Below are 27,427 nucleotides of genomic sequence, written 5' to 3'. Positions count from 1 at the left end.
TATTGGCTTAATTTTAAAAGTCTGTTACACCTATATATTAACTAGCAGTTAACCGGCACGCTTTGCTGTGCTAACAACTATTATTTTAAATTGTAATTTGTTCTTTACAACCTATATTTTTATATATATTATATTAGGTGCATAAATACATAAGTTTTACTTTGATAAAGGTTTTTACGTTAAAGTTTACATAGGTATTTAATTCAGTATAGGTGAGAATTTAAACGTTGTTGAGTGCACAGGTGTGCACAGATTGGGGTTTAATATATTTGGACTTAGTAAAATAGTTTTATGTGCTGCATTCTGTGGAACTGGAAACATTGTGGCACTATTACAAATCATGACTAATACAGAATGTTGTGATTATTCAAACCTACAGTAGGTAAAAGTAAACATCTGCTTTTAAATTATATTATTTGTATAAACATTGCGGTTCCAAAAGTCTGACATTGGACCCCTTAAAACCCTCTGGGGTGGAGCCCTTTTGACGGATCTGCACCAAACTTCACACAAACCATCCTTGAATAATGCTTAATAATGCCTGAAATTTTCATTACAATCTGTTGAGCGGTTTCGGAGTCCATAAGGTACATAATCCTACGTAGCCAATACAATTGGTACAATATTTTGTTAATTCTGGCTTAATAAACGATTTGATTTGATTTGATTAATTAGTAGTATGTAAATAAACAATCCATTGTAAGAACTTGAATTTTGAATCAGTGGGGTTGTGCGCCCATCCAACATATGAATAAAACTCATTCATGAACAAAATTGGAAATTGGCTGTCAAAAGAACTAATACGGAGATTAAGGCCTTTGGGCCATATGAGTATAACTGTATTAGATCTTACTCTTAAAAGGTCCAACTTTTCAGAACTTATGAGTGTTTTAAGTGACAATTTGCCTGTATATTGAGTGTTTCAGAAAACATCTCGCTATTTTTTCACAAATTAACACAATGCAGAGATATAAATATATTTTCAAAAAAATAATGGGTGGTTGTAGATATTTAAAAACATTTTTTTCTATTTAAATTCTATTTTCCTACAGTCACCCGACAAAGTTGGCTTCCTTGTACTGTTTATAGTACAGAAAGCTGTTAATTGCTGCATATTTATACTTTGCCGTACGGTTTATACTTTGTCGTATGGTTTATACTTTGCCGCACATCAGGATTCCAACGAAACAACACAAAACAGCGTGGTTCTATTATGCACGTAATCCGTGTACGCTTGGAAATAGGTTGGCAACACTTAAAGATAATAATACTATGAGCAGCTGATACTATTATAACTACGATTTAACCTGTCATTTCGTGTTTATAGTTTTGGTATTTCTGAACTTTCTGGACTTTTCTTTTAAACGTTTTTAAAACATTCCTACGATCTTAATAAACAAGAAAATACCTTTAATTAAAGCATTTTTTTTATGTGCGGAATCCACTTCTAATTACAAAAACATACGGAACTATATTCTCAAAACACGGAGTACATTTCTTGCCGAGGAAAAATAGCGGAGTGATACGGACCGCGGGTACTACTTTCTCTAGGGCACCATTTGTGTTGCCAGCTGAACCTAAAAACGTGTTGTATAGTGTTTGAAAGACTAATTATTCATATGCTTTATAGTGACTGTAGGAAAAATATAATATGTAACACGAGTGAAAAAGGCCTTTGCTGCACTCGAGATCATTCCGCACTCGCCTGCGGCTCATGCGTAAACATTGCTCTCGTGTGCAGCAAAATGCCACTTTCACCACTAGTTACACAAATAACTATTCCCTACAGTCACCTTACAAAGCGGACTTCCTTGCACTGATTATAGTACAGAAAGTTGCTAACTACTGCATTTACTTACTTTTGCCGCACCCTTTTTTTTCCGCACACCAGTATTCCAACCAAACAATACAAAACAGCGTGCTTTTATTATGCACGTAATCTGTGTACTTTTGGAAATAGGTTGGCAACTTTAAGATACTATTACTACGATCAGCTGTTGCAGTGTTTCCCATTTTGTTCAACGCTCGATTTAACGTAACCTAAAACGTGTTGTTTAGTCTTTGAAAGACTAATTATTTCTATGCTTTACAATAACTAATAACTGTACGAAAAATATAATGTGTACCGTAACACAAGTGCAAATTGCCTTTGCTGCACTCGAGAAACTTTCCACACTCGCCTATGGCTTGTCCATAAACATTCTTGTGAGCAGCAAAGTGCCACTTCACCCACTAGTTAAGAAAATAACTATTTAATCTATTTATTTTACATGATCTTTTTTTTATTAGCTGATATATTTAATTTAACTAAACAACTATTTACATTCTTTACTAATAGTTCATATTTCAACATCATAATCCAATTTAAACATGTCTCTTGCTCTTATGACCTCATTAGAAGTGATTCATCAGAGAAGGCTGGGCTAAAGGTAGCTTCATTAAAGGCTACTCTTGTAAGGCAAAGCTTGGACCTTATAATTACCTTTCAGAACCTCCCTATCCATTAGAATATGGTTAGTTTACTTTAAACATTTTGTTTTAAATAATACTAAAAAACCATGTTAACATTGATGCTTTGTTGTCAAAAGCTCATCAAATGATTAATTTTACCTTTTGGCAATGTTAGGTGTTTGTTTGTATGGAAAAAGTTACTGCCAAGGGGCTGAATGTGCATGTTACCAAAAAGTAGGGTAAATGAGGCTTACTCAGTACTCAGAAGATGTAGATGGATGTCAAGAAATTAAAGAGTATTGTAATGATAAGTGTTTGTTGTGGTATATTGGCAATAAACTAGACACTTTTCTGCTACTTTTTTATTTCCTAATGTTCATTTACATGGGTTTCTTAACTACATAAACACTGTAGTAGAACTAACATAAGATAACAGCTTGATAAACATTTCTAGTGAGGAATGTTTTATACATCATAATATAATCATGTAATTATAAACAAACTTAACAATTTTAAAATAGTTTTTGAAAATAAATATAATCTTTTAGTGTTTGAGTCGACCCCCAACAATCCCGGATCGCAAAACCTCAAACAATCCCCGGGTTTACACAAACACGCATGCTACGACAGTTTTTACACATAAATATATTAAAGTCATCTAATGATTTCTAATTATTGTATTTTGAACACTTTAAAAGCTGTACAGAATTTAAAACATATACATTTGTCGTTACCGAAACCACAATATACGAGTAAAAACATCGATATTATCTTACAATATATGGCGCAACAACAATAAAACCGATACAGCTTCAACAAAATATCATAAGTACCTAGGCAAGCTACAATAACCCAGACCGATCGGATAGAACCTTATTGCTTGAATCGAGTAGGAAAGGGACGCACACATACAGAGAGGGGAATGTACCGTCAGTGAAACATACATTATGTGCGTTAATACAAAGCAACCCGAGAAGAAAAATGTACATAAAACGATAAAAGCAAATAAAACGAGACAAAATGTAAATTAAAAATAAGAAGCATATACTAACAGCCCAAACTACAAACTTTATTACGCTTTGAGAAACCTCAAATAATACTGTAAAAGGAGAAAAAGCTTGTAAAATTTATACAGAGTATATTATTTTAAATGCGTAAAACTAAAATAAACCTTTTAAACAATAATATCGGTCGGACAGCTTGATCAGATGACGACAGTGGAATGCTATATCTTGTGGGCCTCTACTCCCTCACCGGCCTCTACTCCTTGTTGGAGGTGGTTGGACTTAGTCCTCTAGGTTCCTGAAGGCTTGCTGGATGTCCTCATACAGCTGTTCAAAGTCTGCCTTAATCTTGGCCTCTCCGTCCTTCACTGGGTCCTATACATTTGCCAATATACAGTCATTGATCATTCAAACCTCATTTTAAAGCTAATCCACAATCACATTTTACTAAGTACTTTAACATACAAATACAATACTACTAGAAACACTAGATACAGATATATTTTCGACAATTTCTCCATTATGGGGCAATTAGAAATAAGGTGTGTATTAATAATTTTTTTTTTTCTAAGGTATAACCATAAAATTGCGTAACAATGAAATTTGCTGTACTACTGTTTACTGTTTTTGAAGTAAAAAAAATATAAATTAATGTTATCTAGTTTACAGTCTTTTTTCTGAGGATGTTAAGAACATTTATAGCCAGTTTGCCACTTGACTTTTTAACTACTATATTTAAGTCAAATTATGTACAAAATAATTTTCTTGGACAAAAGTATCTTTAAGAAGAACACAAGATTCACTTGCATGAAAACTAAGTATGTTTGCACAAAATTGATTGCTTCATTTTTTGCAAATATTAATATATAATTTATCAACAAGATTTTGTTGAACCTTATCATACACAGCTTAAAGTTGCAATAAAAAATATCATACGATTTTATTTTAAAATTTTGTTTTGTCTTGGTGTCCAATTTTTTAATAGGTTAAGAAAAACCATTGATTTACATTATCTAGTCTTTCCAAAGCTTTGCAATTGCTTTTTAACATAAGGAAGTCTATTCTATTGAATCAAATATCAACAATATCTATATTATTATCAAATTGAGATGGGAACGTCACCTAGGTGCGTATTTTATTTGTTTAATCCAAATATGAGCAAATCATCAAAAACTGACTTTTGTCAAAATGGATCCAGCAACCTCTGATTTTCAGGCAAGCACTATTAAGACTCAGCTACCCAGCCAGTTGGTATGTTGAAGTCATGACTTCTATAAGACAGTTGGGTTTATAAGTATAGTTTATTTGAATGTGTAACCATTCTTAAGCATACAAATAAACTACATATACTTAAAAATCCAAATGACTTCTTAATCAAACAATTCATGGCTTTGCAAGTGTAGCGCTGGTTTTAAAGTAAATGATCAACTCACTTCAGAATAAATTGGAGTTAAATAAGTAGGATTAAAAAATATGTTTGATAACCGGACCAGAACGAGAGACTAACCTTGAACTTCATGGATGACAATTGGTACAGGATGCTGCCCATGCTGTCCTTGATCACAGCCCAAGTGATCTTGTTTTCACTTTGAGCTGTTGACTCGACTGCATGTCTCGACATGTCGAAGAAGGCGATCATGTTGCGAAGCATGCCGACTGTCTTGTAGAAGGGGCAGAACCGATCGTAGGGCGAGTAGCTGAAAAATGGAAAACTTTCAGCTGGTCGCACCGAGAAACAAACACTGTAAGATCGATCAAACCCAAATTTTCTAGCTATTACTTTTGTCAGATAACTATTTTGGTGTCGTTTGAACTTGACTGAAAGAGTTAGAACATGTTAACTAACAGCCTATTTGTTTAAGTTGTTGGCTGGTATATATATAGTGAATGTCATTTTCTTTTAGAAAACCATTTTCTGTTCTAAGTTTCCACAGATGTTTAATAATCATTAGTACGTAAGTGTACAAAATTGTTTTAAAAAATGTACGACAGTTCAAAAATTAAATTGGTTTTCAACACATGTGTAGAATGTAGATTTAATACTCGTAAGATTACTGAAATGTTGAAATTACCTGTTTTGTTGGAGGAAATCTTCCTTGAGGAGACGTGCTACTTCCAAAGTTATTTTGTCAGACTCGGCCAAAGAGGCTTTACCCACAAGTTGTACAATTTCTGAAAGGTCTTCTTCCTCCTGCAAGATTTCCTTTACTTTTGTTCGCAGGGGCACAAATTCGGGAAAGCTCTTGTCATAAAAGTCATCCAGGGCCCTCATGTATTTACTGAAAAAGTTCCATTACAAATTTGTGAAACAAATCAAAATATACAATCTAAATAACTGTAAATTGTCCCTAAATAACTGTAAGTTGTTTGAGGCTCTTTTTCGTTCAGCAAAACCAAGACAAGAGGTCCAGGTTTACCAAACATCTAGGATTTCTTAGAAAGTATCAAACTGACATTCAGGAACTTTTAGTTGTAGTTAGTTGCAGACGTAGGCTACCATTACTAATGTTGACTGTGTTGACTACCATTCTGACTCTAAACTGTGCAGTGACGCGACAGACTATTTGTAAAAACAGGGCGATTGTGCTATCTATGTCATTTTTTTTTTGTACCTAGTCTTGTGTCGTTACGTTTTATTGTATAATCTTTGACGAAACCCTTGGCTAAACTTCACATAAACTTGCTGCTGATTACACGATCATCATAACACATCCAGGTACAAATTACCACATGAACTGTTCAGATCAACAGTTGTTAATTATTATTTCTTATGTTTTGGCAATGACTTTAAATTTCAGATATTCTTTACATAATAGTTTTTGACGTTTTACAGTTGGAGTGGACTACAAAAATTGTTAAACAATACACTTAATAATTTTAACACACAGGATAAACTTAATATTTATAAAATCATAGACTTACGGAAAACTGACTGGAGTTGTATTAAATCTAATTGAAAAGAATAAAAAAAACCTCTGGTCCTAATCAGGCAGTAGTTTACTCCACATGTAGGCCAATTGCACAAAATAATTTATGCCCATGCATATAAAACAGGAAAAAATGAATAATACGCACAACTGTAAAAAGTATTGCTTGCTATCAGGCATCGTGAATGGTTGGAAACTGTAAATTGTACTGTGCTATCTAGAGAGGTGAGCAAACAATCACTGATATCCAAACCAAGCATAATTGCTTATCAAGGTTTTCCCAATACCTACCTGAACATTTTTATTCAATCAGAGACTGGAAGTTTGTTAAATTTCATTGTACACTTAATCAAAAATGGTTAAATATTTTTGTTATGGATCAAACAAAAGGAGATTTAAATTACTACGGTTCTTTTTTAAATGCAATGTTAATTGATTTGCATTGCAACTAAGTACAAATTTATCATAACTATAGATGAAACAGATTTTACATTTAACCGATCCAACATAAAATCTTAAAGCGGCTATAAGGAATGTTTTTATTTAATGTAACAAGCTGAAACAAGTCAGTGTTTAGTATGATCATGTTACACAACAGTATTAATTGTGGCATGGGCTACTCTGATTGCTTGGTCTGATAGTTGGCTGGGACTAAGATATTCTAACAATATAAAACTGATATAACTTATATACCTGTAAGAAATGAGCCAGTTAATGGAGGGAAAGTGTTTTCTCTGAGCCAGTTTCTTGTCGAGACCCCAGAAGACCTGGACAATACCCAGAGTGGCGGAGGTGACAGGGTCTGAGAAGTCACCACCAGGCGGAGACACGGCTCCTACGATACTGACGGAACCTTCACGGTCCGGGTTACCCAGACACTTGACTCTGCCAGCTCTCTCGTAGAAGGAGGCCAGTCGAGCACCCAAGTAAGCAGGGTAGCCACTGTACAATGGCATGGTTAGTACTAGCGACATTACATCCTCGGGTTAAAGTTGTCGCTAATTCCATCAAAATGGTCATGTTGAATTCAGACACCAACAAGGTGTGCTGATGTAAATTACTGATTTCTTTCAAATAAATTAACCGAGTCAAACTGATTTATTATTATTATTATTACTTGGTACAGCACATATTTGGATAGAACGATATTTTGTATGCTTACAACAAATAGCCCTATTAGTTTGGCTGGCATATTTTATCTCATCATGTCTTTTTTTTGTCTCTTTTTGGTCTCATTAACTATCTCAGTAACTAAAATTAAGGGAGAGGATAGAATTTTAGACTGAAGCACACTATTTGAGTGACTATTTCGATCATGTTCATTTTGAAAAAAATTGGCAACAGCTGGTTCATGTAGATGAGATGTATATTTCATTATCCAAAATACAACGCTTCCGTATACTATTCATCAACCTATTGGAATAACTAAAATAATTATTATTTTATTTTATAATGTGCTGCCAAAATTTAGTACTGTATATTTAAATATACATGGCTATACAAAAATATGGGCCCAACCTCATGACTTTGTACCCCAAAAAGTATAATCAGACAGACATTAACTTAACACCATTAAAAAGAGGAAATTCAAAGTTTTTTTTTATTTTTTGACCATAGTTTTGGTAACAGCCGAAACGGTTATCGCAACAATGGGTAGCCGTTTTGTTTTACCAGAAGTTGATAGTAAGATAGCTAACATGGAACGTAAGATTTTCTGTGTGACAAGAGTTTGCAAAAACTGAGTCTCCTATTACAGTGCAGCAGGCTTTTCTCATTGAATTCGGTACAGTATTAAACCACCGACTAGAAACAGCATAACTCATTGGCTTAAGAATTTCAAGTAATTAGAGACACAAGAGATACTGTCTCGTGTGTGGGACTAATTCGGCTATCACTTGTTTTACGTGCAGCACAGGGGGGACAAATTGAGCATCTATAATCAGTGTAAATAAAACTTGGAAGTTTTCTCTTTCTAATGGTGTAAAACATATTTATTTCCGATTTATACTTTTCAAGATACAAAGTCCTGATACTGTTTCCATATTTTGAATAGCCCTGTATATTGAAGATTAACTTTGTAAAATATAGTAAATTACAATTATAGTTATTAGAGCAACGTTTTTAAAACACTTTTTATGAACTTAACCCCTTTATTATTTATTAATCAATATTAAGAGATTGAGATGTCAAAATTATACTTGAAATAGTTTGTAATTATACTAATGTGAGCCTTTACTTCCGTGCCAAACAGTTGATCCTTATGTCTGTCAACAGTTCTTTTAGTTTTTGTGATTTTTTTCATTATACTAGGACAATACATAAGGTGATTTTGATTTCTTTTTATAAGATTTTATATCATTTTCATTTTGTCAGTCAGGGACAAAGCCATTGCATCTAAGTAGTTTGCACATTGCAAAAATTGCCTTGAAACTATTTTCAAGTAAATAAACTGTCGGCCAATAGACACACCTTCACATATCAACAATTTACTAAATAAGTAATGATCCCACCAAATTAATTGAGGGGGGGGGGCTATCTGGTCTAGTGGCAGAGTGCAGAATATGGGTTCCTGAGGAAAAGAGCCATTGTGACTGTTCAACAAAACTTTTTTTTAATTGGGATTGTAAAATAGCCTATGTTACATTAGTTAGACTGTATTTAGATACTCACCTGTCGGCAGGCATTTCAGCCAAACGACCTGAGATTTCTCTCAAGGCCTCTGCCCAACGAGATGTGGAATCAGCCATCATGGACACATTGTAGCCCATGTCACGGAAGTACTCAGAAAGAGTGATTCCTAACAACAAGGAAAAAGAGATTTAAACCTGTCTTCCTTTCCTTCTTTTAAAATTGTTGACAAGTGGAGATTTAACTAGGATAAATTATAAAGATCAAAAATAAGATTGTAGTAGTGTCAATAGTCCAACATTCTAAGCCTGACACTGAAACAGTACTAATATACAGTAAGGTACTGTATACATATCTGGTGAGTAGGGGTGTGTGATGCATCGAAATTACGATTTGATTCAATTCAATGCATCAAATTGCGATTTGATTCAGTGGTGGTCAAAAACGATTTGATTCATGAAGGAGTCAGTATCCATTTGCCATTTACTAAAAACACCTGCAGAAGGCAATGCAATACCCGCAGTACACGAGCGTGTTGTTGTTGCATTTCCTTTTTGAAGGCGTTCTTATTTAATTAAATTCTTTGCATGTAAATATTGCTTTAATTGTATGGTAATTTTTTTATTTGACATTGCAAATGATGAGAGGTTTTGGTGTAAGCAATGTGAGACATGTTTTACTACTGTAAACATAGCCAAAACAAGTGACTCCAAAATCATACAAAAAATAACACAAGTCAGAATGTTTGTTACTTGATACTTAACTAGTAAGATTGATGTTTTAGACTGATAGATTTTGTTTTCTTGTAGGTCTGAAGCTATTTATACCTTATAGTCAGTAAAAAAGCTATGGATATATTGAAACACAATCATGAGAGTATTTTAAGTTTTCCACACCTGTGTAAATGGAAGCTTCTCGGGCAGCTACAGGCATGTTGGAAGTGTTAGCGACCAATGCAGTTCTCTTCATGATACTCTCCGTAACACCGTCAATCTCCACTGACAGTTCGGGGAAGTCTTGCAATACCTACGAATGTGTTCTGTGTTATTGATTTCAACCTTGTTTATTCAAATCTTTACTAAAATGAACAATTTTGTTTTGCATAGCTTAGTGATGGCTCAGTTGATAGCTCGACAGGCTACAATCACAAATCAATGGCAATGATGTGGTGGTTTAGAGTCCTGGTACCTTTGTCCACCACTTTGTTGTAATATTTTCTTATGGTTTTGAGTGGCCTTTGTCTTATCAGTACAGTTCACTCTTATACTGTACCAGCTCATTGCTAGGCCTATGAGAATGCTTTCCACGTTCACTCCCAAGGCCCATGTGGAAGGGCAAAAAGGTTAGAGAAAACTGCCAACCTCTTAGTAAAGAGTTTAAAAAATTAGAGCAATAAGTAACTGTTATATTACATTTTTTTAACCCACAAGTATGTCAGATGTTTATATCATTTTGCAAAATTTTTAATCAACTAGAATGCACCTCAACTTTAATGAATAATGATTGCTCACCTCAGACATTTCATTTCCTCGCTCTCCACACCCGACGTAGACGATGACATCAGAGTTGGAATACTTAGACAGAGCCTGCGAAATGACAGTTTTGCCACAACCAAAAGCACCGGGGATGGCAGTAGTACCTCCTTGCACGCATCTGCACCAAACATGTATATATTAGTTGGTCTATACAAGTAATAGTTGGTCTATACAAGTAATAGTTGGTCTATTAAAGCTCTTTAGTAAGCCTAGCAAAAGGCTCTATGCAGTAGAGAGAACCCTTGTCGGTACGGTCTACCATATTGTTAATGATTTTGTCGTCAGACATTGATGGTATGTTTTACCAGCACTTAGGACAGCAAGTTTTGGGCCAATTTAAGAAATACTCTGTTTCATTACAACAGTTTTTTTCATCCTCACCCATGTAGGAAAACATTCTTAAAAATAACTGCTCAAGTTAGAAAAACAATCAAATCAAAAATATACATTGGGTATCGTCAATTCTATACTAGTGCCTAGCCACGTAATACACATCTATAATATCACCCAGTCAGTGTTTACAGCACAAAAATCTTAACTTGTTCAAGCAAATAACAATATTCTCATTCAGGAAACGATAGAATTGTTTTTAACATTGAAATCTAAGTTATGAAAATGAACAAGCAAAGCCATTTAATTAATCAAACAGATTCAATCAGATAGAATCAAGAACACAATCTTGAATTTCAAATTTGGTTACTTCCATTCTGTCTGTACCACCTCACCTGTTTTAGTAGTTTATGTTGTTTTAAGCATAGGCCTACATATCTGATGAGAAATTAAAGTTCTTATTCTCTTCCCCTTTGCCTATTTTATGTTTAGACGCACCCTCAAGACTTCAAAGTTTGCACATGTGATGCAAAAATTTCTTCCCGCAGTAATCGGTTTTAAATTTCTGGATAAAAAATAATCTATGATTGACATGGTTTACTAACGGGAACAGCGAGTCGAGGACTCGTTGTCCTGTCAGCAGGGGATGATTAGCTGGCAGCTTCTCAGTGACTGGTCGGGGTTGACGCACAGGCCACACTTGCAACATGGTAAACTTGGACTTCTCCCCGTCAAACTCTGTCTCCAGCATGACGTCGTCCACCTTGTAGTTGCCCGGGGGCGCGATGTACGTCACTGTACCCTTGGCACGCGGAGGCAACAGCATCTTGTGTTTAACCAGAGTGTTCTCATGGACGATACCGTAAATATCTCCTCCGGTGATGTGACTTCCAACCTGAAATTTAAAAATTATAAAAAACTGAACAACTCCACATATGAGTTTATCCATCTTAACATAGAGACTATAATTTTATGGTGGAATAAGATCGTTGGATGTAAGAAAAAATTGTTGCAAAACAAAGATTAACTATTTGTGTAAAAAATTGATGTTGGTGGCATTAAAATTGAAAGTGCATTATACTATTCTAAACAGGTCAGACAGCTGCAATGTTTTCTTATGATGCAGGATAAGAATAACACTCCTAAGAATAATTTAAGAATACCTAATAGAGACTTTTTGAAAAGGGGTTGAGTTTAGCTTGGTTAACCCTTTTAGTGCTACAGCGTCGCTGCCAGCGACGATGTATTTTTACACTAAAGTGCGAGCGTCGCTCACAGCGACTATTCGTATTTCGTATAGTACGCATTGTTGCCATGGATGCATTGGCTGGTTAATGCGTCAGTATGTTCCAAAAGCTTCAAATTATCGATCGCCGGTTCATTTCGCTCTTTTACTGTCGCTAGCGGTCAGCTGTTTACATTTCAATTCTTTGTTTCTTTGTGCGCAGTGACGCTTTGACAGACGACGGATAACATATCGTTTTGCGCTGTTTGTTTTGAAACAAAGTTATTTACTTTTTTGTGTATAAAGTTTTGTTTTCTAGTTAGTTTGTGCTCTTTTTTTAGATTCGTATAGATATTGTGTAGTTTTGCGAGTTAGGCCTATTTATAAAACGAGTTGTTGTAATGTGGATCATTGGTGAACTTTTTCGAAACAATGGATCGTGATAACTTTGCCGGGGACGAGGAAAGGCTTCGTGCCTTGATCAGTGATATCTCTTCAAATGACACTGGGACACTAACAATTGACCAGTCTTTTAGTGACCAATTGACACAGAATATTTCCGATTTTGAAGAGGAGGATGACGACGTACCTACGACAGATGATGAATCGGATTCGCCAAGTGAAGCTGACGATACTGACGAAGACATGGATTACATACCATCTTCTGAGGACGACAGTGCAGACGAATCGATCGACAGTGGGCCTACACAAGAATTTGTGTCGTCGACGCCCAAAAAGAGAAAACCATCCAGGTTAGAGCAAATCATTTCCAAACGTAGACGAAATCCTCACCATTCTCCTCCTATAAGTCCGATTAGGAATGTCCAATCCACTTTTGAGGAGGAGATGGTCGATGAACCTGACGAAATATTGAACCCGACCGCATATCCAGACCCTATTGCCATGGTAGGCCTAGATGAACCTAACCTAATTGTGAACCCGCCCATACAGCCAGACCCTATTGCCATGGTAGGCCTAGATGAACCTAACCTAATTGTGAACCCGCCCATACAGCCAGACCCTATTGCCATGGTAGGCCTAGATGAACCTAACCAAATAGTGAACCCGCCCATACAGCTAGACCCTATTGCACATGAAAACCCAATTCCAGGTAATGCACCGGATGGAGACATTTGGGAAGAAATTGGACCTGATGTTGATTTCCCACTTCGTCCAGTAACATACCATGAACTTCCAGGACCAAAGCATATGCCACCACCAGATTCCCCCCCAGTTTCATATTTCAATTTGTTTTTCACAACTTTGCTTCTAAACAGCATAGTTAGAGAAACAAATAGATATGCATCACAATGTTTGGAGCGTTCTGAGTTCAGTGATAACTCTAGAACCAAGAAGTGGTTACCGACTTGCGTTCCAGAGATCAAAGGTTTTATTGCTTGCATTTTCAATATGGGCATAATTAGAAAGCCAACAATATACTCCTACTGGTCCACTATCCCCGGAATGGCTACACCGTGGTTTCCACAAATGTTTACAAGAGATAGGTTTCAACTGTTGTTACGGTTTTTCCATCTGGTGAACAATGATGTCATTGCCCGAAGAAGACCTGATCCATGTGCAAAGTTCCAGCCTCTTGTAGACCACGCAAACGTCTTATTTCGCCACTATTATACTCCACATGAGCAGCTTTCGGTTGACGAGTCTCTCATCGGAACTAAGTCACATACAGTATTACAACAGTACTTACCTAAAAAACAACATCACAGATGGGGAGTGAAGGTGTGGATGTTGTGTGACTCCGTAACAAATTATGTGTTGGGTTTTTTTGTATATAAAGGTGCACGTGTCCCATCTGAAGAAAAACAGGAGCAAAAGGAATTCGGCCAAGGATTTGTTGTAGTAAAAAAACTTCTCACCTTAGGTAATTACCTAAATAAAGGGTTTCATGTCTTTACAGATAACTTTTTTGCTTCCATCCCCCTTGCATCTCGATTGTATGAGCTTGGAACATACTACACCGCAACCATTCGATCCAATCGTAAGGGCCTACCTGACGCAGTAAAATCAAAATTTGGTGTCGGTGTTACGAGATTTTTCAAAAAAGGGTTTCTTCTTTTGTGTGGGTTTAGAGATAAAAAAACTCAAAAAAAACAGGTATTGTTGATTACCACTGCATCTCAGGCAACAACCAGTGAAGTCAGGCGTAGAGTTAGGAGGCAGGTAGGGGAAGAAGTTGTCAACAAGCCAGATGTCATTTTGGAATACAATAAATATATGGGGGGAATAGATATCTCTGATATGATGGTGTATGCATATATGGATGAGCGTAGGACTGTTAAAGTTTGGAAGAAAGTAGTTTTTAGTCTATTCTCGCGCATGATTTTGAACGCATATATATTATACAAGGAAAATGTCAAACAGAACAACGTAAAGCCTATGACCCGTATCAAATTCATGCAGTCATTGGTACACGACCTTGGTAAGGAATGGATCCTTACCAAACAACAAACCCTACCTGCTCAACCACAACCTCAAGGTGGACCTGCTAACCTTTTTGGAGTGAAAAAGTTACCAGGAAGAAAATTGCGGATCTGCAAGGTATGCAGCACTGAGAATAGCAAACACCGATCAGCATTTGTGTGTGTGCGCTGTGACAAAGGACTACATCCTGAGTGCATCCAGCACCATAGGTGTTGAAAAGACTAATGAACTAAGTGAAGACTTGTAAATATGTAAATACATTTTTAGTTGCATAGGATAAGACAACTTTTAGACATGGATAATTTGACCGTCCGTTACCATGGAAACTGAAATGACCTGGCCTACTCAAAATGGTAAGATTTTTTCTTCTAATATTTAGTTGTTTTTTTTAGTTTATTAGCCTGTCTTTGCTAAGTTGTCAATCACAATACCCCCCTTAGCAATGAATTATATCTGTATTTGTACCAATATGTAATTATGTAAATATGCGCCAATTACCACTTTGTGTGTTTTATTTATAAAAAAAAGTTTAGACACATAGGGTGACAATTTTTTCACCAAAATATTCATGAAATAATGCTTTTTGTAATAAGAGCAAAATAAAAATATTGGTACATTATCTAACTAGTTTTATTTCATGTAAAACTTAGAAAATAAAATGTCGGTAAATCAAATTTATCATTTCATCATAGATCTTTTCATGGCAATACACCTATATCACTAACAAAATTACTAAAATCCTTTACCACATTTAGTTAGCCTATGTGATAAATAAAGTCACATTATTCAACTATATTGACAAATGGGGTAGTTATAAAACATTTTGATGGTGCTTCGGGTTTTCCGTAAAATGTCATGACATTTGTTTTATGTTCTAAAAAACATTGTATGATGTGTAAATGCATAATTTTTTTATCAAAATGATCACAAAAGTATTCTTTTTACAGTGATAAAACATATAACCATTTAAAAAAAAATCCAACAGAACTTATTTCATATCAAACTTTTTTTTTTTTTTTTTCGTAAAATGAGATTTTATTATTTTGTAAAATAAATTTTTTTGGTGAACCTAAAATGTAACAGATGAAGCAATATTGTTTAGTGCATTCATTTTTGTAAAAAACAAAAAAAAAACTGTTAAAAAATATAAATAAATAAGGGAGATAAGAGTTTTTTTCTAAAAGCTTGCTTATTTGGTCAAAATCCTCTAGCACTTTTCATCATGTCACTGTCAGCGACGCTGTAGCACTAAAAGGGTTAATAGAGAAAACTAGACTCCAGGGACTGATGAATAGATATACACACAAAAAAACTGATATTTTGTCCTAAAATAGGACTTCTGAGATTAGTTTGAAGACAAATCAGGAACATTAAGATTTTTTAACACTTGAGTTGTGCTTAGTTCAAGGAAAATTTTTAAACATTTCTGAAAATCATTTGTGTTGTAGCTTTAACAAAACAGAACCACAGTAATCAATATTGTATGATAGTTTTTTGGTCTCGACTTACCTTAATGTTGAGAGGAGCAAACTCCCACGAAGCAGTGCGTGAGAGTGCAGGCACATTGACACCCTTGGGGATGTAGATGCTCTGTGACAGCTCGTTGATGTCCTTCAGCGGCCGTTGGATACCATCAAAGATACTACCCATGATGCCCGGGCCAAGCTCTACTGAGAGGGGTTTGCCTGTACGCAGCACCGGGTCACCTACCGTCACTCCTGATGTTTCCTCGTACACCTAGACAAAAGTCAAAGTAATTACAGCACTCGCAGATTGAATTTCTTATCTGTCCTAATGCCTCGGTTTTATTCTAAAAACAACACCCTTTGCCTTGCTAGATAGAAGGATAGGGTTCCTCAGTTGCCCACAACACATAGTCATAACCGTCAGACTGTGCCGCCAACAGGCCTTGTTGGTACTTGATTCAAATGGATTGCTTGTTACTGAATTGGTTAGTTACAGATTTTATGACATTAGATTTATACAACATCAACACAAAAGATTTGTTAGTGAGTAACTTTAGCCAATTCTTTAGCCAGGATTATTTTAGCCTAATAATCAAGGCCAGCTGGGTCCAGCTACCAATTATCAAAGATTGCTGACTTTCTCAAGATCAAACCACTTATGATTGTTATGCGAGCATTACATCCACCCTGCTATTCAATTAGTTTTACCTAAACTCTTCCAATAGTTTATACTTATACTATAGATTTGTTCAGTACCTGAATGGTGGCCATGTCTCCTTCCAGACGGATGATCTCCCCGACCAGCTCGAAGTATCCGACTCGCACCAACTCGTACATAGCAGAGCCTGACATTTTCTCTGCCGTCACCACTGCAGAAACCAACACACGGTTAAAGGGTATAACAATCAGGTTGTCTTAAACAGTCTTCACTTTATTACTACAATTGTAACTCATTAATATTTGCCTTACATAGGCCTACTGAGGGTAAACCTTTTTAGGGCCATATATCAATCAATATCAGATGACGTAAAATAAGTGCAATTCAGTGATGGTTTTGCCCAGAAAATATTTCACTATAATGTGTTTATATTTTCACAGTATTAACATGAATTCAGAACATAGAGACAGAGTATATATTTTAAAAAAAACCTTTTCGACACACGTAGTACCGGTAACCATTGGGATATTTAAATATTTTACATTTCCTGAAAACGCAAATCCTTTATGGTAGGAGAAATAAATTTAGTAAGTGTAACAAAAGTTTAATACCATGCTCACTAAGTTATAAATAGTGGAGTGCGAGCTGGCATAGTGGCAGAGCTCGAGGCTTCGAAGCCCAAGGTCCAGGATTCAAACTCCACCAATCACCAATGCCTTTAATCCATGTGATAATGCTGCGACTAATACTAGGACTAGCCTGAAGTAATGTGTAAAACAGTTCCGGGCTAGAACCTAGCGTCCTAGGATGTAAAGGTGGGACATAAAAAAAAATTGTAAATAGTGGTGAGTTGGTAACTTAAGGTGATTCTCGGCACCAGTTGAAACAAATTTAAAGATAACCGATGTTGAAATGTTAGTAGGCCTACAGGTAATTCGTACTAACAGGGGATGGGCCGATTGGTGAAAGTCCAACGATGGCAGAGCATTAGTGGTAGGTTAGGTTAGGTCCAAACCGAAGATCGATACTTAGGAAAAGCGATTTCAACTGCATCTATTACTATTAGCAACTATGGCAATCACAACAAAATCCTAAAAATTTCCCACAATCTCAGACAAATTTTAAAATAATCTTTTTTTTTAAAGAGGTTGGCGGCCTCTTTTAACCTTGCATTTGCCCGTCCACATAGACTAACCGCCCGTGCATGGAACGTTTACAGCAAAGCAAGGAGTGAGCCGGTACAGTACAAAGGTGAACAGTACTGATAAATTTTAGTGGCAGTGACCAGGATCCGAACCCACGACATTGCTGCCTTGGGCCCGAAGTCCGCGACGCTACCGACTGAGCCAACGACTCACTAACATTGTTATTTCACGCAACAATGTGAAAAGAGAACCAACTAAATACTATTAATGAATCGACGCTTGACTGTAGGCTATTGATGACGATTGCTAAGAAATATAAACTGTATATAAGATATTTCTCTGTCCTATATAAAACTGATGTATATTTTTCCAGGTGACACAGACTCCGGGTGAACAAAACTCAAGTACAGCACATTTTCTTAATTTCTCCGTCGCCCATACATCCTAGATGGTGCATAATAATTTTATTTCATTTGCAATTACAAATCACTGTAACTTTAATGCAAACAATTCAATTTTTATTTATGTCACAAAATTAATTAATCTCACTGGGTTTTTAAAATTGTCTTAAAAACCATGATAGGTTAAAATTTTCTGATTCTAAAAAACTTAACGTAAACATACCAGTGGCAGTTTGCTGAAATAATCCAAACAGCTGATTGTTATTTCATAATTGATGGGATTTTTGCACAAAATAACAAAAGCAACAGTAGTGGGAAAGGGACTGGATGCTTTTGATCTTTTGATCCTGCATCCTGTTCATTACTCTAATATACTACAACATTAGACACTAGTAAATAACATTAAAGTAGGCCCAAACAAAATACTTACGTGAATGGTTTTTGAAGTCGTAGAACACTGATAACAAAAATAGGCTAAACCACAAAATTTAGTAAATATGCCTACATATTCAAGTTAGTAAAAGAAAGTTAAGTACTTTGGTATTATCCAGAGGCCACCCTTATACAGCGCGCTTTGGCGGTTATGTTAGGTTGGGTTATCAAAAAAATGTTTGTAGAACTTTCCTTGTTTCATTATAAATCGAATGATACCAGATGAGTCATACTTTCGCACACCAAATTCCTCAAAGTAAGTAGGCCAAGGTCAGGTCGTTGACCGGAGCACACGCATTACCTGTCACCACCTGTATCTGGGGTATTTGGCAGTCAAGAGTATGACTTATCTGGTATCGTTTGATTCATAATGAAACGAAGAAAGTCCTACAATCATATTTATGATAACCTAACCTAACATAACCCCCGCAGAGCGCTGTATACCTACTTGGCGGAGTACATGACTGTGGCAGCTAACGGCGGCGACGGCGACGCATTCAACTCAATCCTCGGCGACATCGCTGCCTTCTGGAAGGCAGAACTCAAAGGCCGCTAATCGTAATCATGTCAAATTTGGACAGTAAGTCTATTAAAGTATGCTCTTTCCAATTATGTAGTTATTTTTGGTCCCCGGTAAAATAAATCTATCTAAAATAAGTGGCCTCCGGATAATACCGAAGTACCAAAAGTTATTTACATTCACTAACAATTACAATAAAAATATTGTAAACTTACCAGGTCCAGATACAGCATAGACGTATCCAAATTTGGACTCTTTCTCTTCATCTTTGATTCTTTTCAAGTTTGACATTTTGATTTCTGTCTTTTACTTGAATCTAAAACAGAAAAGTGAAAATCCCTTGATATTGTTTACCATCATATAGCTCTTATATAACAAAAGGACTAATCCGTACACGTGTTTTAACAAGTTGATAAGCCTCAAAAGATTTATTTGTTTTTGTTATTAGCAAAAGAAAGTGACATTGCTCGGGTTTGGAGGTTGATTTCATCAATTGATGATGTGGATCAGACCAGTTTGTAGTGGCCACTGGCACTGGTACAACAGGCACACAGCCAACCATTGTATTCATCACATATCACCAGAAAAAGACGGCACTACTACAATGGTCAGATCAGTTTTAGCTTGTATAATCAATGCTTCTAGTGTTCCTATTCCTGTCAAAACATTTTTTTATGAATAGAAATGGATAAATGGATTTTTCCTATGGTCCCATGTGCATATGGTTAATGTAATGAAAATCGGTTAATGTAATAAAACAGAGTAGGCCTTGGCCTAGTTATAAATTTAGGGAAGAACTAATTCTCAGAATATGGATTCACAAATATGAATATAGATGGGCATTTGTAAGAACTCGTCTTAAAAAATTTATGTGATAGGGAAAATACTTCAAGTCTTCATATCAATTTTAATAAAATAGGTAGTACAGGTAAAAAACAGGTCATTTAAATATTTTAACAAAATAAATTTGATTTACAGAACATTTAATTCCTAAGATAAATGGGTTTTTACTGTTATCATAGGCAAAAGCGTATTTACAGGGGAGCTGCCCCAAAGCTAAACATTTAATTTTTTCCCTCACTCTAATTACAACTACTGTGCAGTTGGTGACAAATAAGTTAACATTTTCATTGTTCTGTTATAGCAGCGGTAACTGGCTTAATAGTGGAGCCAGTTTTAGCTAGGTCTACTGCAGACAATCTCTATGCTTCACTTTACTCCTGAAGATCAGTTGGTGTGAACTCTAGTGAGCCTGAGAATCAATTTCAAATACCTTCCCGCAGCTGACGTGAGCTAGGAAATGTAAGTTTTTGATAATTTTCATTTTTTAATTAAATTAAGATGGTCATTTGTTAGATGGGAAAAACTTTGCCCATACAGAAATAATATTAAACTAATTGCATAAACCATGTCTTAAAAATCCTTCCTGTGGGGGAGCTACCAACCACATGTTTTGGTTTTTTAGGGTGAAAACATAATGGGGCGGCGAGGCTAGAGTGTAGCGGAATGCGTAGCTAAGCGGGTTTAAGATCATACATGTACGTCAAAACATAGTGGAACGGGGAGCGTAGTGGGTACCCGTGCCAACACTCTAGCATCTCCACTCCGAAATTCTATCCCGATTTCTTTACCTCGAGGGTTTGGTCGAGGGTCGAGCCTCAGTAGTCAAACCGACTATAAAATGTGGTTTTATATCGTCAGTTCGTGAATCCCTGTTTGGGACAAGGAATAATTTTATTACAATTCATGAAATGATATTGTGTAATTATTCTTGTCAAAAGGTACAGTTTTCTCATAAAGTGACATATTTAATATACAATTGATCCTTTAAAGAGTTTTTTTTACTATTTTATACAACGATTAGAAGCTTCTAAAAAATATATCTTACAATTGTTATTATTTTAAATATGTACAGTAGGCAGTTGTTCAATGATGACCGCTTTGCTGTGTTTTCCATTTTCACCATTCATTCATTCATTTACAAAATTAGTAAATTTGATCCTCATGATAGATGAATCAGTTTTAAAGTACATTCAAAAGTACTGTACTTCAGCCTCTTGACTCGCTACCGTCGCCGCTCCACTATGTGCATGTGCAGCTCTGCTACCATCAGGGGTAAAAAAAACTCTTAGCTTCGCTCTCCGCTACAATCTAGCCTCTCCACTCCACTATGTTTTCACCCTTAGGAAGTCAAACTGCACCGCTGAATATAATTGTGGGCAGTGTAAGACTACGTGGGTTTTCAAGATGTTTAGTGGTTCAAAGTTTCAGTTACAATTAATTTTTTTTCTTACTAAGTTATGCCCTATTTTGTTCTTACAGTGATTCAGTTCTGTTATGGCACCCTCTAGTGAGATTTTTCAGTTTTTTTCTCTTGACAAATATACTTATTAATTAGCCTAGTAGATACTACTGTTTCGGTTGTAGCCTATTATGGGTGTTAAGGCTGTGTTAGGATGACTGACTGCAGCTTGTTCCCCACAATCTATCCATTTTTTAATATAATTATATATTGTTATAGTAATTTATCTTTTTCAATAATTGTTTTTAATTGTGATCTTGTTAATGTTAAATATTACTACATGTTATATTTGACAAAACAAACTACGAATCAGTCAAATTTAAAAACTTTAAATCCACATTTTAAATTCTTAAATCATTATTTATCTCTTGTTATGGATGAATATTGTTGATATAGGCCTACACGAGTAGGCGTATACTGTAACACAAGAAAAATAAAGACTGCCTAAATGCCCCCAGATTTAGGCTGGCAAAGAATGTAAAGTGTAATCCACAAGACCGCAGCATTTAGATCCACGCTGTACCTAGCATATAAGATCCCACTTAGCCAAGCCAATAGGAAGAAAGAACTGGACCCCATTAAGAAGATCGCACAAGTTAATGGATTTCGAACCAAGACAATAGAGGACATCGCAAGAAAGACGAGGAAAAAATTCAATAGCCAGATTAAACTACACAGCAGAACAACATTAGAAGATATAAAAGAGGAAAACACCAGATATGTCACATTTAGCTACACGGGACTACAACACAAAGGACTGCTAACAGATTCAAGAAATACAGAGTTTCAATAGCTTACAGGACTCAGAACACCATGAGTAATATACTGCATTCAAAAATAGAAGATTGTAACAAATTCTACGCTTCGGGCATCTATAAAATCAATAATTGTAACGATTGTGATAACTTATACATTGGACAGACTGTGAACTTCATCAACCGCTTCAAAAACCACATATCTGCATGGAGGAACAACAAACCGGAAAGATCAAATGTCGCAAAACACCTGTTACAAAATGGACACTCAATAGGAAAAATGGAGGATAATCTATGTATTTTGAAGAATTGTAAGAAAGGATATGTAATGAATGATTGGGAAGAATTGTATATTAATAAGGGAAAATGTAAAAATATAAATAAGCTGATTAATGAACAAGTAAATTTCAACTCCCGTTGTAGGGCCTACTTATAAAAATGAACTGACCGGTGCTTCCAGTAGCCAATAGGATATAAGTAGGGACGTCATTCAAGATTCTTGTCATTCGCCTATTGGGTCTGATTGGAGTGTCCAATCGAAATCGATCACCACTTACTATCTTTTTAGCGAATTTCCCATATAGGGAATAAGCTATTCCGTAGTACTCATGGTAAGACCTGGGTCCTGGACCAATTTACTTTTTTGTTTTGAGGTCCCTAGAGGACAAAAACACCATCCGTTCAAATTCATATATTTATATTAATGAGCAAAATAATTTAAACCAGAGTACCCTGAAATTCATTTTTTATTTAAACTGATACCTATTTCGGCACTAAGGCCATGATCACAGTATGAGCTATAAAAAAGTATGTAAACAAATTATGATTTAAAACAAATCATGATTTACATTTAATCATGGTTGATGTTGGTAAACTTTGTAATCAATAAGTACCTTATCAGGGTTGCCACCATAGTGGGATGATAAAATTCATGCAGAATTCATGGTTTTCATTGGTAGTTTAAAAAAATTCATGGTCGATAAGTTTTGCTGATTTCATAAACTGACGTTAAAGAGGCAGTTTCTTTGTGTGTTACTTTAGAATAACCTTTCATACTTGCTTAATATACAACTTTTTTAGAGTGATTTATTAACATTCAAAACAAAGTTGAAAACAAAACTGGTCAAGCTGAGATATTGGAGAAGAATTGTAAAATATATTAGTCTAGGTCTAATTCAGTCTTTTCACCGGAATAAAACAAAAATCCCACTCACTCAGCCAAAAAAAGTCCTGTTTTATCCCCCTACATAATTGTCATAAAACTGTGCATTCTGATTCAGGCCTATCTTATTCCACAACGTACTAAGATATGATGGTTTTATCCAAAAAGCTAAAAAAAAACAGGTATCAGAGTCTGTAATTCGGTTTTATTGTGCACCCCCGTTTCAATTCCGTGCATGGTCTAAAACTTCTGTTTTTGTGATTTAAGTCCCTGTACCCCTTTTTCATACACGGGGTTAGGCCTACTAATGATTTTTCGAACCATATTCAGTCCTCGAGAAGTCTCAGCTGACATCAGCATCTTTGGATGACTTGGAATGAACCAAGCAATTGTTTCCTGATCGTGGAACATGTTAAATAATCATCTCGTAACATTATTTTAATAGTGTTCGTTTCTATGAACTGTAAATATGAAATATTTTTTATTTGGAAATTTTAATGGTATTGGTTGAATAATTGTTGATTTTGAAAATTCATGGTCCATTGGAGAAATCCATGCATAATCCATGCCTTTTTTCATGGTCACAAGAATTCATGCATAATTCAAGCTTTTCAAGGTTTTCATGGCTGGTGGCAACCCTGCTTATGCTTGATTTGTAAAAGGGGAATGATGTGCATGCTCGTTCATTTTCAAGAGAGCTCGTTCGCATGGCTCAATCACGACCTGGTTGAAGTTCGTGCCTTAGTGCCTAAATACGTATCAGTTTAAATAAAAAATGAATTTCAGGGTACTCTGGTTTTTATTATTTTGCTCATTAATTGAAAAAGAAGCCCTAAAAAGTGAACAGAACTATCAAAAAATGTATTTATATCTATGTGTCGGTTAGCGCGATAACTCCAAAATTTGGTACAAACGTGTAAACCTACATTTATTCAAACGAGTTCGCGAACCAGCATGATTGGACTATGGGAATGGGGGTTTATAAGGGTTTTAGGAGGTAAAAATAGGTTTTTCCCATTTATGACCCTAAAAAAACAAAATTTCACAATTTCTTTCCAAACCATTTTGTAGAGCTTAAAAAAATAATAATTTAAACTTGGCAAATATATTTATTTTGTACTAAGCTATTAATATTTTACTACAAAATACACTTTATTAAACTCCTTGTAGCAGCAAACCTAGGTACTCGTTAGACCTAATGTTATTTAAATAGATTTACCTAGAATTGAAAATCAATTCAGACAAAATAGAAATTCGCTTAGTCGGCAGGTTTGCTGCAGCGGGGGTATTTTTTGTCTGCTTTCCTTTCACTAACTTAAACACAGAAAATGGTAATTGATTACAAATAGCTACCCTAACTAAAGTTAGGGATGTTGGAGTCCTGAAATATTTTGAGAAATGTTTATTTTTGTTATGTTACAACGTAAAAGACGTTTGGAAAAATTTAGGTATATAAAGACAGAAAGCATGCAACAATTGTTATAATTATGAGATGGGAACGCCATCTAGATACATATTTAAACCCAAATAGCCTATGTGTGAAGATGTTGTGAGATGATCTGTGTAGCTTTGTTACTGACTTAGATTATACCTAGATGTTTCATCAGCCAGGATTATTTATTTAAAGCCCAATGACTAGGGACAACTGGGTCCAGTTTCGAGGTGTCAAAAAGCTACTAACCTTTATCAGGATCGAATCGGCGACCTTTTTAGTAAACCTGTCCTACCGAAAAAGAAGGTCTCGATTGAAGCATCTTCCAGCTAGGCTAAGTTATGACCTGGATGATAGTACAACCATGCTTCTTTAATTAATTATAGGTAAGTTTCAAACATCAATTCAGGAAAATGTTAACCAACATCAAGCTGTGCTCTTTCCTCTATTACTTACCAAGTCATATAGGCTAATAACTAATGTTTCATTGCCGGTAATTATTTAGTAGCCTACTAGCTGGCCCAACAGACGTCGTCCTGTCCTAATGTGGTTTTATGTCAAATGCTCGTTCATTTTCAAGAGAGCTCGTTCGCATGGCTCAATCACGACCTGGTTGAAGTTCGTTCGCTACGCTTACTCACATTTAGTTTGGAGCTCGTTCGCTGCACTCACTTGCCTTCAGGTTTAGCTCGTTCGCTGCGCTAACTCGCCTCCAGTTGATGTTCGTTCGCTACGCTCACTCACCTTATGGTTGCAAATTAGCTGTTGTCATAAATTAAAATTTAAAAAAATAATAGTACTGCACTCTGTTGGTATACCTATCAACTTTGCTATCGAACATCACAGAATCAAATTGTTTAGTGAACCAGCTCGAGCTGTTAAGATTCTTTAATTCCATTTAAATATGAGTAGGCCTACTCATAAGGTTAACATGAGAAACTCCAGAGCCACTGCGGCGGAGCCCTTTTGACGGATCTGCATCTTGAAACTTCATACAAACCAACCTTGAGTAATGCTTAATAATGCCTGTAAGTTTCATTACAATCTGTCGAGCGGTTTCGGAGTCCATAAAGGACAAACAAACAAACAAACAAACATAGGCTACATTGGACTTTATAGCTTAAATATATAGATAGGTGCCTCCAAATGAATTTTTAATTTTGATGTCTAACTTTAACTTATAGTTTTTTACCTCTTGAATCCAAATAAACTTATACCGTTAATTTTCGCCACTGATAAATATGTCTCAAGATATGTCTAAAAATATACAACATTAAACTTAGGCCTACAATCAAATAATTGAAAATAGAGCACAGAAGGACACTAGTCCAGGTCTTATGAATAGAATAGGCCTACGCTGTTAAGACAGCATCAGGATAGGGTAACAATAATTAGGCTACCGGTTAGACTAAAAGAATTAATTGACTATCGTCTAAGTAACGCTAGGCGACTGAATTCATAGACAGCATAGCTTACAAAATCCGATAATAGTTGAAAAAAATATAAAGGTTAGTAAGTAAGTGAGTTTAATGTGAAGCTAAGTGTTAGCCCTTGAATCTACATATATATCAAATCCAATGTATGTTTGTTTGTATGTATGTTTGTTTGTCCTTTATGGACTTCGAAACCGCTCGACAGATTGTAATGAAACTTTCAGGCATTATTAAGCATTAGCCTATTCAAGGATGGTTTGTGTGAAGTTTGGTGCAGATCCGTCAAAAGGGCTCCGCCCCCGTGGCTCTGGAGTTTCCCATGTTAACCTTATGAGTACTCATATTTAAATGGAATTAAAAAATCTTAACAGCTGGTTCAGCTCAGCAATTATATTCTGTGATGTTCAATAGCATTAAAAAGGTAATAGGTTTACCAACAGGGTGCAGCGTTATCTTTTTCTTAATTCATGACAACAGCTAATTTGCAACCAAAAGGTGAGTGAGCGTAGCGAACAAACTTCAACCTGGAGGCGAGTTAGCGTAGCGAACAAGCTAACCTGAAGGCAAGTGAGGGCAGCGAACGAGCTCCAACCTAAAGGTGAGTGAGCGTAGCGAACGAACTTCAACCAGGATCTTGAAAATGAACAAGCATTTGACATAAAACCACATTAAGACAGGACGACGTCTGTCGGGACAGCTAGTTACTAATAAAAAGGGAACTAATAACCAACACACAGCCTAGTTCCTAGGTTACTGAATAGGACTTGACTATCACAGTTTGCCCTATTAAATAATGCAAATCATCACTTTAATTACGTGCAACCAATAAAATGTAATGGAATCTCTGGTTTATTAGAATAATCTGTATAAAATTGAAGGAACAGCATTCGCAGAAAACGAAAACTGTTCTTGTCCTAGTCTACAAGTTCCCTGGAGCGAGTTAATAAGTTGTGCATTTTGGGTGTAAATTTTCATAGCATGTGGTTGGGCATTTGATTTTATTTTAACGCTTACAAAATATAATCATTATACAGCAATTTACGTAAGATTTGCAAACCCAAAATTAAGTAAAAACTCCAAAATACTTACATGCAGACAATGTAGCTACCTCACCCAACACCCAGCTGATATCACGAGACTTGTCAGCTGACACTTGACACTACGCGTGACAAATACAAA

The 27,427-nt window shown here is 35.7% G+C and overlaps 1 protein-coding gene across 1 annotated transcript; it reads right to left on the bottom strand.

The window, feature by feature from the left end:
• Positions 1-2,798: 2,798 nt before the first annotated feature.
• Positions 2,799-27,427, bottom strand: LOC128985340 (V-type proton ATPase catalytic subunit A). The gene is made up of 12 exons (XM_054404756.1): positions 27,338-27,427; positions 19,380-19,480; positions 16,765-16,877; positions 16,052-16,279; positions 11,481-11,770; positions 10,522-10,663; positions 9,907-10,036; positions 9,053-9,179; positions 7,076-7,324; positions 5,528-5,734; positions 4,963-5,152; positions 2,799-3,830 (listed from the first exon to the last, which is right to left on the bottom strand). Exons 2-12 carry the CDS (start codon positions 19,453-19,455, stop codon positions 3,738-3,740), a joined length of 1,845 nt encoding a protein of 614 aa, XP_054260731.1. The 5' UTR covers positions 19,456-19,480; positions 27,338-27,427; the 3' UTR covers positions 2,799-3,737.

Source organism: Macrosteles quadrilineatus, unplaced genomic scaffold (genome assembly GCF_028750875.1).
Source record: "Macrosteles quadrilineatus isolate MER2022 unplaced genomic scaffold, UCM_ALF_1.0 Scaffold_2__2_contigs__length_208266976, whole genome shotgun sequence".
NCBI lineage: Eukaryota > Metazoa > Arthropoda > Insecta > Hemiptera > Cicadellidae > Macrosteles > Macrosteles quadrilineatus.
Note: the sequence above shows the minus strand (reverse complement) of the source record. Positions and strands in the feature narration are given on the sequence as shown.